The sequence below is a fragment of the Salmo salar genome, chromosome ssa10, assembly GCF_905237065.1.
Source record: "Salmo salar chromosome ssa10, Ssal_v3.1, whole genome shotgun sequence".
Lineage (NCBI taxonomy): Eukaryota > Metazoa > Chordata > Actinopteri > Salmoniformes > Salmonidae > Salmo > Salmo salar.
Genome location: NC_059451.1, coordinates 120,264,961 through 120,280,036, shown reverse-complemented (window position 1 = coordinate 120,280,036; position 15,076 = coordinate 120,264,961). Strand labels below are relative to the sequence as shown.

The following is a 15,076-nucleotide window of genomic DNA, read 5'->3' as shown; positions in this document are numbered from 1 at the left end:
GAAACAGAATTGTACCAAAACAGAATTAGAGAGAACCAGAATTAGAGAGAAACAGAATTAGAGGGAACCAGAATGAGAGAGAACCAGAATGAGAGAGAACCAGAATTGGAGAGAAACAGAATTAGAGAAAAACTGAATTAAAGAGAAACAGAATTGTACCAAAACAGAATTAGAGAGAAACAGAATTAAAGAAAAACAGAATTAAAGAGAACCAGAATTAGAGAGAACCAGAATTAGAGAGAACCAGAATTAGAGAGAAACAGAATTAGAGAGAAACAGAATTAGAGAGAACCAGAATTAGAGAGAACCAGAATTAGAGAGAAACAGAATTAGAGAGAAACAGAATTAGAGAGAACCAGAATTAGAGAGAACCAGAATTAGAGAGAACCAGAATTAGAGAGAACCAGAATTAGAGAGAATCAAAATTAGAGAGAAACAGAATTAGAGGGAACCAGAATTAGAGAGAACCAGAATTAGAGAGAACCAGAATTAGAGAGAACCAGAATTAGAGAGAAACAGAATTAGAGAGAACCAGAATTAGAGAGAAACAGAATGAGAGAGAAACAGAATTAGAGAGAAACAGAATTAGAGAGAACCAGAATGAGAGAGAACCAGAATGAGAGAGAATCAGAATTAGAGAGAACCAGAATGAGAGAGAGGCCTTGGTTCTAAGGCCCCTGCCTGTCATCCATTAAACCACAGCTAAATGAGGGCCTTTTTACCACAATGCTTTCACCTCAGGGAAACGAGATCTCTCTCCCCTTCTGAAAATAAAACAGTCAAATGTGCTGACATAAGATATCACCATCGGCTTGCCTAAATTTAATTCTCACTCTTTCTTTTCACATATTCAGCCAGTTCAAATCCTTCCAGGTTATAATTAACATGCATGAAGAACAGTACATATATAACGTATAGTGCAGTAGAGCTGCTCTAGGACCGGCACAGCGACCGGCACAGCGAGCGGCACAGCGACCGGCACAGCGACCGGCACAGCGAGATTTCTAAAGTCGTTGTTGTTGATATAGCATGTTATTTCTCTCGCTGACACAAACTCACACTTTGGTAGAACAGCAATATGCCTCATTTTTACAAATTGTGTTAGGTTGTGGAGAGGTTGTTGAGAGGAATATCATACTACTGTAGCTACGAAGGCTTTGGGAAACCAATCCCAGGTTAATGGCTCCTCTGTAAGTTGTCACCTATGCGGTCCAGCCGGTCCAGAGCGACGGTCTCGAAGGCCCGTCTCATCATGGGGTACTCCTCCAGGACCTCGTTAAAGTTATCCACAGACAGAGAGTACAGACGGCAGTACGTCTCAGCGCGAACACTGGCCGTTCTTCTGCCTCGAGTCAGCAGGCAGATCTCTGCAGGGAACACAAGAATTATTCAGTTATAGAATAGATTGTCAACCGACCACCTGTACATGAAATATTAAACCTATTTCAGAGAATTATATTTTGGATATTGAGGAGAGGAGCACTATCATGCCCTATTTCTTTGTAAAAGGGAAACACATTACACAGTAAGAATATTTTATTTCTAAAAACAAACTGTTACAAAATGGCTGATATTCTCACTATGAAACAGATCTGTGTGTGTTGATCCCCATGTACTGTTATGCACCAGAGGACAGAGAGTCAGAATAAATGATCATATCATCAATATAAGTCGATAAAACAGAAAAAGGAGCAGTGTTTTCTGGACTAACTCCACAGATGGAGCACTTAATGGCATTTTAGAGCTTAGAGTTTTGTTCTGATCTCATCTGGTCCTTCTATCGCCAGTCAGATCAGCAAATAAAACAACCCGACCTCCATTTTAGTCTGTCTGTCTGTCTGTCTGTCTGTCTGTCTGTCTGTCTGTCTGTCTATCTATCTATCTGTCTTCGGTTTTCGGTTTGTGTTAATAGACACAGTGGTAACAACGGGAAAACCCCACTACAGAAGGACTAAGACCACAAAGCAAAACCCCAACTAAATCCAAAGCCCTTTGTGAGATGATTTGTATAATTTATTGTCTTGTCTGTAACACAGAGTCATATAAATTAATCTAATGAATCAATGGATAATGTTTGGAGAAGAACATCCCTGGGAATCTCCCCCGAAACTTCAGCACCCATGTGAGGTCCCCTGGGGCTCCATATTGACACCATCCTATTTCCACTCCCCATCCCCAGGAACTATGGCCCAAATGTAGCTAAATTTGCCTATTTGGCTAACACCGGTACATTAACAGTGATATTAAGTGAACACTGAAATATTGATTAATGGCAATGTCTCTGTCAAATAAATTCCATAAATAAATCAAACAAATATCCCAGAACGATGGGGGGGGGGGGCCCCCCAAGGGCAGGTATTGACACAGTCCACATTCAAACTTTTCTATATTTTTTGCTGTTTTATTGTGTTTTTATTGTTTTAATTGGATTTTTATTGTGTTTTAATTGTGTTTTAATTGTGTTTTAATTGTGTTTTTTATTGTGTTTGTGTTTTTAGTGTTTTAATTGTGTTTTTAGTGTTTTAATTGTGTTTTTATTGTTTAAATTGTGTTTTTATTGTTTTAATTGTTAATTGTGTTTTTATTGTGTTTTATTGTGTTTTTATTGTGTTTTATTGTTTTAATGGTGTTTTTATTGTGTTTTCTTTTGTTTTTATTGTGAGATCTCCAATGAGTAAGATCCCAAAATATATTCATTTCACATGGCAAATACACTTCAAACTTCAAATACTCACCATCCCAAAGCTACGTAATTACAGTACATTGTTTCCAGTGGTGTAGTGGAGGGTAAACGCTCGTAAACGCCATTTACAAACCTTTTTTATTTTGAGCGTGCGTTTACCCACCTTTTGAGGAAAAATGCATTGAAAGTATAGGGAACCTTACTTTACTCAACACGAATGATGATCAGTATTTATCCACCTTCTGTCTTATCACTACACCACTGATGGGGCTCCCGAGTGGTGCAGCGGTCTAACACACTGCATCTCAGTGCAAGAAGTACCTGGTTCGATTCCGGGCTATATCACAACCGGCTGTGATCGGGAGTCCCATAGAGCGGCGCACAATTGGCCCAGCGTCGTCTGGGTTTGGCCGGTGTAGGCCGTCATTGTAAATAAGAGTTTGTTCTTAACTGACTTGCCTAGTTATTATATAAAGGATAAATAAATATACAAATTGTTTCATTGTTAGTAGTATGTCAGTGTGGATATTGTAACAGAGGCTCTGTGATATCTTTCCTACCTCCAAAATAGGACCCGTCAGACAGCTTGGTCTCTTTGTTGCCCTTGGCGATGACGCGGACCACCCCGTGTTGGATGAAGTACATCTTTCTGCCGACGGTCCCTTCCATAACCACGTTATCCATGGGCTGGAACACCTCAAAGCGCAGCTTGGTCAACGTTGACGTCACAAAGTTGGGGTCGGCGTTGGCGAACAGAGGCATTGAAGCCACCAGCTTACGACAGTTGAAGTTGACGATCTCCTGCAAAAGACAGAAATCATGGAATAGAATAAAACTATGTTTTAAGAACACAAAACGTATTCTGTAAGGAGAATAAGATTCAGGACACTAGCAAGGTACTTAGAGGTATCATGATAAACATTTTGTAGGGGCTCCTATGACACTTCTAAGAGACGTATGAACAGAGATCTATGGGTATATATCAGATCTTGTCAGATCTTCAATATAAACACAAAAACAATCCCACGTTCATAGTATTCCAATAGCATAACGATGAACTTTGTGACGAACATCAAGCGTGGCCACATTTAGACATTTATTAGGCTACATTACAATTCAATCATTGTTTACACTAGTGGTATCATGATACACATTTTGTAGGTAGATAGCCTAGTGGTTAGAGCGTTGGACTAGTAACCAAAAGGTTGCAAAATCGAATCCCTGAGCTGACAAGGTAAAAATCTGTCGTTCTGCCACTGAACAAGGCAGTTAACCCACTGTTCCTAGGCCGTCATTGTAAATAAGAATTTGTTCTTAACTGACTTGCCTAGTTAAATAAAGGTAAAATACACTATGTCCCTTATTTGCAGCAAACATAGATCCTGTCCCAAATGGCACCCTATTCCCTACGTAGTGCACTCCCTTTTGACCAGCCCTAATGGTCCCTGATCAAAAGTAGGGCACTAAATAGGGACGAGGGTGCCATTTGGGACACAACGTTAGAGTAGTCTACAGGCGACAGCTAAGTAATCACATAATGGTCGCTACACAGAATATTGAACAGAAACGTCCCTCAACAAAGTCAGAATGTGTCCTATCATAGGGGAGTCATAGGGGTTGAGTCCCAAATGGAACCCTATCCTCTACATACTGTAGTGCACTACATACCAGAGCCCTGTGGGCTAGAAAGGGAATAGTGTGACATTTGGGACTCCGTCATTGAGATGATGGAGATTAAGCCGTGATTGTGCCAGAACCAGCGAAGGTTATTATTAACACACACACACACACACACACACACACACACACACACACACACACACACACACACACACACACACACACACACACACACACACACACACACACACACACACACACACACACACACACACACACACACACACACACACACACACACACACACGAGAGAGACCTCTCTGAGCGGTTCGTTCAGCTCCCCCATAATGCTCTCCTCGTCAAACATCTTGCCCTGGAAGCGATGTTCGTAGTAGTCATGGACCCTCTGCCGCATGCCGGCAGGAAGCTTGTGGAAGGACATGTACTGCTCCACCTGTTTATACTGTAGACACAAATATAATTGATTAGTTGATTCATTGATTGATTAATTAAAAGGCATGTACTGCTCCACCTGTTTATACTCAAATCAATTCAATCAAATCAAATTGTATTTGTCACATGACTGGTAAACAACAGGTGTAGACTAACAGGGAAATGCTGACTGATGGGCCCTTCCCAACAACGCAGAGAGAAACATATAGAAAAATAATAACACAAGGAATAAATACACAATGAGAAACAATAACTTGACTATATATACAGGGTACCAGTACTGAGTCAATGTGCAGGGGTATGAGGTAATAACTTGACTATATATACAGAGTACCAGTACTGAGTCAATATACAGGGGTATGAGGTAATAACTTGACTATAAACACAGGGTACCAGTACTGAGTCAATGTGCAGGGGTACGAGGTAATAACTTGGATATATACACAGGGTACCAGTACTGAGTCAATGTGCAGGGGTACGAGGTAATAACTTGGATATATACACAGGGTACCAGTACTGAGTCAATGTGCAGGGGTATGAGGTAATAACTTGACTATATATACAGGGTACCAGTACTGAGTCAATGTGCAGGGGTATGAGGTAATAACTTGACTATATATACAGGGTACCAGTACTGAGTCAATATACAGGGGTATGAGGTAATAACTTGACTATATATACAGGGTACCAGTACTGAGTCAATGTGCAGGGGTATGAGGTAATAACTTGGATATAAACACAGGGTACCAGTACTGAGTCAATGTGCAGGGGTACGAGGTAATAACTTGGATATATACACAGGGTACCAGTACTGAGTCAATGTGCAGGGGTATGAGGTAATAACTTGGATATATATACAGGGTACCAGTACTGAGTCAATGTACAGGGGTATGAGGTAATAACTTGGATATATACACAGGGTACCAGTACTGAGTCAATGTGCAGGGGTATGAGGTAATAACTTGGATATATACACAGGGTACCAGTACTGAGTCAATGTGCAGGGGTATGAGGTAATAACTTGGATATATATACAGGGTATCAGTACTGAGTCAATGTGCAGGGGTATGAGGTAATAACTTGGATATATACACAGGGTACCAGTACTGAGTCAATGTGCAGGGGTACGAGGTAATAACTTGGATATATACACAGGGTACCAGTACTGAGTCAATATACAGGGGTATGAGGTAATAACTTGGATATATACACAGGGTACCAGTACTGAGTCAATGTGCAGGGGTACGAGGTAATAACTTGGATATATACACAGGGTACCAGTACTGAGTCAATGTGCAGGGGTATGAGGTAATAACTTGACTATATATACAGAGTACCAGTACTGAGTCAATGTGCAGGGGTATGAGGTAATAACTTGGATATATACACAGGGTACCAGTACTGAGTCAATGTACAGGGGTATGAGGTAATAACTTGGATATATACACAGGGTACCAGTACTGAGTCAATGTGCAGGGGTATGAGGTAATAACTTGGATATATACACAGGGTACCAGTACTGAGTCAATGTGCAGGGGTATGAGGTAATAACTTGGATATATATACAGGGTATCAGTACTGAGTCAATGTGCAGGGGTATGAGGTAATAACTTGGATATATACACAGGGTACCAGTACTGAGTCAATGTGCAAGGGTATGAGGTAATAACTTGGATATATACACAGGGTACCAGTACTGAGTCAATGTGCAGGGGTATGAGGTAATAACTTGGATATATACACAGGGTACCAGTACTGAGTCAATGTGCAGGGGTATGAGGTAATAACTTGGATATATACACAGGGTACCAGTACTGAGGCAATGTGCAGGGGTATGAGGTAATAACTTGGATATATACACAGGGTACCAGTACTGAGTCAATATACAGGGGTATGAGGTAATAACTTGGATATATATACAGGGTATCAGTACTGAGTCAATGTGCAGGGGTACGAGGTAATAACTTGGATATATACACGGGGTACCAGTACTGAGTCCATGTGCAGGGGTACGAGGTAATAACTTGGATATATACACGGGGTACCAGTACTGAGTCAATGTGCAGGGGTATGACATAATTGACGTATTGGTACAGAGACAAATGTTTTGTTGTTTTGGCTCTGTACTCCAGCACTTTGGATTTAGAAATGACACAATGATTTGGACAGTGCAGACTGGCAGCTTTATTGTGAGGGTATTTTCATCCATATCGGGTGAACCGTTTGGAAAATTACAGCAATTTTTTTGTACATAGTCCCCCCATTTTATGGGACCAAAAGTATTGGGACAAATTCACTTATACTAAACTAGTCAAAAGTGTAGGATTTTGTCTCATATTCATAGCTCGTCATACACACATGAATCGTGAATAATGATGAGTGAGAAAGTTACAGAGGCACAAATATCATGCCCCCGCCACCCCAAATGCTAACCTCCCCTGTTATTGTAATGGTGAGAGGTTAGCATTTCTTGGGGGTATGATAACATGCTAACCTCCCCTGTTATTGTAATGGTGAGAGGTTAGCATGTCTTGGGGTTATGATATAAAATGCTAACCTCCCTTGTTATTGTAATGGTGAGAGGTTAGCATGTCTTGGGGTTATGATATAAAATGCTAACCTCCCCTGTTATTGTAATGGTGAGAGGTTAGCATGTCTTGGGGTTATGATATAAAATGCTAACCTCCCCTGTTATTGTAATGGTGAGAGGTTAGCATGTCTTGGGGTTATGATATAAAATGCTAACCTCCCCTGTTATTGTAATGGTGAGAGGTTAGCATGTCTTGGGGTTATGATATAAAATGCTAACCTCCTCCGTTATTGTAATGGTGAGAGGTTAGCATGTCTTGGGGTTATGATATAAAATGCTAACCTCCCCTGTTATTGTAATGGTGAGAGGTTAGCATGTCTTGGGGTTATGATATAAAATGCTAACCTCCCCCGTTATTGTAATGGTGACAGGTTAGCATGTCTTGGAGTTATGATATAAAATGCTAACCTCCCCCGTTATTGTAATGGTGAGAGGTTAGCATGTCTTGGGGTTATGATATAAAATGCTAACCTCCCCCGTTATTGTAATGGTGAGAGGTTAGCATGTCTTGGGGTTATGATATAAAATGCTAACCTCCCCTGTTATTGTAATGGTGAGAGGTTATCATGTCTTGGGGTTATGATATAAAATGCTAACCTCCCCTGTTATTGTAATGGTGAGAGGTTAGCATGTCTTGGGGGTATGATATAAAATGCTAACATCCCCTGTTATTGTAATGGTGAGAGGTTAGCATGTCTTGGTGGTATGATATAAAATGCTAACCTCCCCTGTTATTGTAATGGTGAGAGGTTAGCATGTCTTGGGGTTATGATATAAAATTCTAACCTCCCCTGTTATTGTAATGGTGAGAGGTTAGCATGTCTTGGGGTTATGATATAAAATGCTAACCTCCCCTGTTATTGTAATGGTGAGAGGTTAGCATGTCTTGGAGTTATGATATAAAATGCTAACCTCCCCTGTTATTGTAATGGTGAGAGGTTAGCATGTCTTGGGGTTATGATATTTGTGCGTCTAACTTTCTCACTCGTCATTATCCACGATTCGTTCAGGAATATCCGTAATTATGGTAGCATCCACATTTATGTAGAAGTGTTTAGAAACATTATATTGTTATTTAGAATAAAAGGAGACTCCAAAATGACATAATACATTATTTAGCATTAATTTATTTTGGGTACAAAATGATCTGAAACAACCAAAACAAACTAACTGCATCCAACCAGTGTGTAGAGTAACAAGCTTGATGTAATCATTGTGTGTTAGGAATATGGGACCAAATACTAAACTTTTCACTACTTTAATACACATATACATGAATTTGTCCTAATACTTTTCGTCCCCTAAAATGGGGGGGGGAACTATGTACTGTAGTGGCTGTAATTTCTCAACGGTTCACCCGATATGGGATGAAAAATACCCCACATTAAAGATGACAGTCTGTACTTTAACCTCATAGTCATTGTATCAATCCAAAGGGCTGGAGTACAGAGTCAAAAAAATAAAAATAAAAAAAATGTGTCACTGGATAAAGTAACTAGGTAACAGGACAGACCATAAACAGTAGCGGCAGTGTAAGTGATGAGTCATAAGAGTTAGTGCAACAAAAAAAAAGATGTCACTACAGATAGTCCAGGTTGTTATTTAACTAACTATTTAACAGTTTTATGGTTTAGGGGGTAGTAGACAGAGAGAAAAGGGGGTTGCCAGGTTATGTTCAGACAGTTTACCTAGTTTAGTATTCCCAGGTACACGGGGAGAAAAGCTGCGTGTTGTATGTAATGGCAGTAACCTCCGGCAGACTGGTAATCCTGAGACTCCATAGATTACACGTTTCCATCTCAAATCTCATCGGGATTATTAACAGATGAAATTGTAATCATTTTTTTTTTTTTTTTGTGTGTAATATTATCTATTAAATGAAACTGTTTATTGAGCTTGTTTGAGTACATTTCATGAGTCAGTGAACCAGATAGCAGCAGCTCATCATTTACATTTTAGTCATTTAGCAGACGCTCTTATCCAGAGCGACTTACAGTAGTGAATACATACATTTCTTTTTTCTTTTCTTTTTTTCTTCCCGTACCGGCACCCCGTGGGAATCGAACCCACAACCCTGGCGTTGCAAACACCATGCTCTATCAACTGAGCCACAGGGAAGGCTATCGCTCTCATAGGTTGACAGTTAATTGTCCTTTATAATCCTACAAGAGGCTGCAGAGGCGTCACGCTCATAGAAGGCACAGGGGGCATGTGCCCCCCCCCCTCAGATTTGTCCTGTTAAAAAATGTTTTTACTATAATGTTTCTTCTCTGTAATACTATGAAGTTGTCATTACCTAGCCAAGATAGGTTCCCAATCTCCCACCTTCATAACCAGATACCAAGAAACCATTTCAGGTTATCAATCAAGTTAGAGTAGCTAACTATCTTATCTGGCATGCCTTGCTGCCAAGGTTGGTTTAGTTTTTAGAAAAGCAAACAATAACAAATTGTACTGAATAAGACTCACGTTACTTTAAATCTTTTACCCAGATTTAAGCAGAGATGCAGAAAAAGCATATTTACTTTCTTTAATATAATAACCACCAATCAGAAGGATACAGACAGCTCATGAGGTATGCTTAGATAAGCAGAAAAAAGTTACATATTTTTGTCTCTCCACAAACTGCCCTTGATGCAGAAATCATCTCCCCCTGACTCATTGTATTAATAAGGTTGTTAGCAGTCAGCAGGTAGGCCATCACATTTACCAAGGTGTCCTATATAAGGAATAGATGGCCTTTTGGGACGGGCCCATTTGAGGCCCATCCTATCAGATGGTGAAAGCTGTGTGGAGAGTGAGGGTATGTCCACTAGTTGCAGATAATTCAACACACCATTCATTTCCTATGGAGAGTAGAAGTGGAATATGTAAGATTTCTCACTCACTCACTCACTTCACTCACTTCACTCACTCACTTCACTCACTCACTTCACTCACTTCACTCACTTCACTCACTTCACTCACTCACTTCACTCACTCACTCACTCACTTCACTCACTTCACTTCACTCACTTCACTCACTCACTTCACTTCACTCACTTCACTCACTTCACTCACTTCACTCACTTCACTCACTCACTTCACTTCACTCACTTCACTCACTCACTTCACTCACTTCACTCACTCACTTCACTCACTTCACTCACTTCACTCACTTCACTCACTCACTTCACTCACTTCACTCACTCACTTCACTCACTTCACTCACTCACTCACTTCACTCACTCACTTCACTCACTTCACTCACTCACTTCACTCACTTCACTCACTTCACTTCACTCACTTCACTCACTTCACTTCACTCACTTCACTCACTCACTTCACTTCACTCACTCACTCACTTCACTCACTTCACTCACTTCACTCACTTCACTCACTCACTTCACTCACTTCACTCACTTCACTCACTCACTCACTTCACTCACTCACTCACTTCACTCACTCACTTCACTCACTCACTTCACTCACTCACTCACTTCACTCACTTCACTCACTTCACTCACTCACTTCACTCACTTCACTCACTTCACTCACTCACTTCACTCACTTCACTTCACTCACTTCACTCACTTCACTCACTCACTTCACTCACTCACTTCACTCACTCACTTCACTCACTTCACTCACTCACTTCACTCACTTCACTCACTCACTCACTTCACTCACTCACTTCACTCACTTCACTCACTCACTTCACTCACTTCACTCACTTCACTTCACTCACTCACTTCACTCACTCACTTCACTCACTCACTTCACTCACTCACCACTTCACTCACTCACTTCACTCACTTCACTCACTCACTTCACTCACTCACTCACTTCACTCACTTCACTCACTCACTTCACTCACTCACTTCACTCACTCACTTCACTCACTTCACTCACTTCACTTCACTCACTCACTTCACTCACTTCACTCACTTCACTCACTTCACTCACTCACTTCACTCACTTCACTCACTTCACTCACTTCACTTCACTCACTTCACTCACTCACTTCACTCACTTCACTCACTTCACTCACTTCACTCACTTCACTCACTTCACTTCACTCACTTCACTTCACTCACTTCACTCACTTCACTCACTTCACTCACTCACTTCATTCACTTCACTCACTCACTCACTTCACTCACTTCACTCACTACTGAGAAGGCAAGGCCAGACCATCGGACTCGGAGTCCAGCAGTCACTCACCTTCTCCTGGTACTGCCGTCGGGAGGAGTCCAGTGACTGGATCAGAGCGGTAGCATGGCCTACGAACATGGCATAGCAGGTGGCGCCCACAATCATACTGAGGATGGTGAGCCAAACATCTACCAGGCCCACAGGAGGGTACATACCGTACCCGATACACAGCATGTGACTCATAGCCTTAAACAGGGCATAGGAATACTGCTGGCCCCACGTGTCATTCTGTAAGAGGGATGGAGAGAGGAGAAGAGAAGGAGAATGAGAGATTAAAAGAAGAGTGAGAGGAAAGAAAAGGAATGAGAGATGAGGAGGAGGAGGAGGAGACAGAGGATAGGGATAGACCGGACACTAGGGATAGACCGGACACTAGGGATAGACCGGACACTAGGGGTAGACTGGACACTGGGGATAGACCGGACACTAGGGGTAGACCGGACACTAGGGGTAGACCGGACACTAGGGGTAGACCGGACACTAGGGATAGACCGGACACTAGGGGTAGACCGGACACTAGGGGTAGACCGGACACTAGGGGTAGACCGGACACTAGGGATAGAATGGACACTAGGGATAGACTGGACTCTAGGGGTAGAATGGACACTAGGGATAGACCGGACACTAAGGGTAGACCGGACACTAGGGGTAGACCGGACACTAGGGGTAGACCGGACACTAGGGGTAGACTGGACACTAGGGGTAGAATGGACACTAGGGGTAGAATGGACACTAGGGGTAGAATGGACACTAGGGGTAGACTGGACACTAGGGATAGAATGGACACTAGGGGTAGACTGGACACTAGAGGTAGACCGGACACTAGGGGTAGACCGGACACTAGGGATAGACCGGACACTAGGGATAGACCGGACACTAGGGGTAGACCGGACACTAGGGGTAGACCGGACACTAGGGATAGAATGGACACTAGGGATAGACTGGACACTAGGGGTAGAATGGACACTAGGGATAGACTGGACACTAGGGGTAGAATGGACACTAGGGGTAGACTGGACACTAGGGGTAGAATGGACACTAGGGATAGACTGGACACTAGGGGTAGACTGGACACTAGGGATAGACTGGACACTAGGGATAGACTGGACACTAGGGGTAGACTGGACACTAGGGAAAGACTGGACACTAGGGGTAGACTGGACACTAGGGGTAGACTGGACACTAGGGATAGACTGGACACTAGGGATAGACTGGACACTAGGGATAGACTGGACACTAGGGGTAGAATGGACACTAGGGGTAGACTGGACACTAGGGATAGACTGGACACTAGGGGTAGAATTGACATGATGGAAAGATGGTGCAGATTGCCTAATGTTCCAGGATGAATTAAAGGCCTGAGGGGGTAAGAATGTAAGTAAGACCTTTGGAACACTGGACTTTTGGAACACTGGACTTTTGGAACACTGGACTTTTGGAATGCTCACCACCATCTTGTTTCTGATTACCCAACAGTCAGAGGGGAAGTCCTGTAGCATAGGAACCAGGAACTGGTGTGTGTGTGTGTGTGTGTGTGTGTGTGTGTGTGTGTGTTCTACTCACCACCATCTTGTTTCTGGTGACCCAGCAGTCAGAGGGGAACTCCTGCAGCATGGGAACCAGGAATTGCAGACACCCATCCCAGTGACACAACAGCAGCATCATAGCAATCAGGTTCACAATCCTCACCATGGCACTGGCCAGGTCATAGGTCATATGGAAAACCTAGGAGATTAGAATTAGAAAAACTTTATTGTCCACCTTGCGAGGGGTATTAACTAACATTACTGGACCTGCAGCTAGCTAAGTAACTAGACATTCTATTCTAATTCGCCAGCAGTGTAAACACCACAAAACACATTAAACACCACTAAACACCACTAGACACCACAAAACACTACTAAATACTACTAAACACCACTAAACACTACTAAACACTACTAAACACTACTAAACACCACTAAACACCACTAGACACCATAAAACACATTAAACACCACTAAACACCACTAAACACCACTAAACACCACTAAACACCACAAAACACTACTAAACACCACAAAACACCACTAAACACTACTAAACACCACTAAACACTACTAAACACTACTAAACACCACTAAACACCACTAAACACTACTAAACACCACTAAACACCACTAAACACTACTAAACACCACTAAACACTACTAAACACCACTAAACACCACTAAACACCACTAAACACTACTAAACACCACTAACCCCCACTAAACACCACTAAACACCACTAAACACCACTAACCCCCACTAAACACCACTAAACACCACTAAACACTACTAAACACCACTAAACACTACTAAACACCACTAACCCCCACTAAACACCACTAAACACTACTCAACACTACTCAACACCACTTAACACCACTAAACACCACTTAACACCACTAAACACCACTAAACACTACTAAACACCACTAACCCCCACTAAATACTACTAAACACTACTAAATATTACTAAATATTACTAAACACTACTAAATACTACTAAACACCACTAAACACTACTAAACACCACTAAACACTACTAAACACCACTAAACACTACTAAACACTACTAAACACCACTAAACACCACTAAACACTACTAAACACTACTAAACACTACTAAACACCACGTAACACCACTAAACACAACTAAACACCATTGCGATGTAATCAGGTAGTAGTGCGTGCAGTAAAAGTGTCGTAGGTGCTATGTGGCCAGGCCCTAATTTGTAGTCTGTTAATCTGAGTCCCTCTCCCCATACACCACATCACATGGTTGTTAATCTGAGTCCCTCTCGCCATACACCACATCACATGGTTGTTAATCTGAGGCCCTCTCCCAATACATCACATGGTTGTTAATCTGAGTCCCTCTCCCCATACATCACATGGTTGTTAATCTGAGTCCCTCTCCCCATACACCACATCACATGGTTGTTAATCTGAGTCCCTCTCCCCATACATCACATGGTTGTTAATCTGAGTCCCTCTCCCCATAGACCACATCACATGGTTGTTAATCTGAGTCCCTCTCCCCATACATCACATGGTTGTTAATCTGAGTCCCTCTCCCCATACATCACATGGTTGTTCATCTGAGTCCCTCTCCCCATACACCACATCACATGGTTGTTAATCTCTCCCCATACATCACATCACATGGTTGTTAATCTGAGTCCCTTTCCCCATACATCACATGGTTGTTAATCTGAGTCCCTCACCCCATAGACCACATCACATGGTTGTTAATCTGAGTCCCTCTCCCCATACATCACATGGTTGTTAATCTGAGTCCCTCTCACCCATACACCACATCACATGGTTATTAATCTGAGTCCCTCTCCCCATACATCACATCACATGTTTGTTAATCTGAGTCCCTCTCCCCATACACCACATCACATGGTTGTCAATCTGAGTCCCTCACCACATAGACCACATCACATGGTTGTTAATCTGAGTCCCTCTCCCCATACATCACATGGTTGTTAATCTGTCCCTCTCCC

The 15,076-nt window shown here is 42.1% G+C and overlaps 1 protein-coding gene across 1 annotated transcript in view; it reads right to left on the bottom strand.

Annotated features, from left to right (window-relative positions):
• Positions 1–15,076, bottom strand: part of LOC106561724 (potassium/sodium hyperpolarization-activated cyclic nucleotide-gated channel 3) — a 40,585-nt gene that overhangs the window by 5,070 nt on the left and 20,439 nt on the right. The window contains exons 3-7 of the mRNA XM_045688569.1: positions 13,104–13,265; positions 11,550–11,768; positions 4,620–4,766; positions 3,244–3,484; positions 1,203–1,367 (exon numbers count right to left, since the gene is read on the bottom strand). Of these exons, the coding sequence (XP_045544525.1) occupies positions 1,203–1,367; positions 3,244–3,484; positions 4,620–4,766; positions 11,550–11,768; positions 13,104–13,265 (934 nt within the window). The remainder of the gene's footprint in view (positions 1–1,202; positions 1,368–3,243; positions 3,485–4,619; positions 4,767–11,549; positions 11,769–13,103; positions 13,266–15,076) is intronic.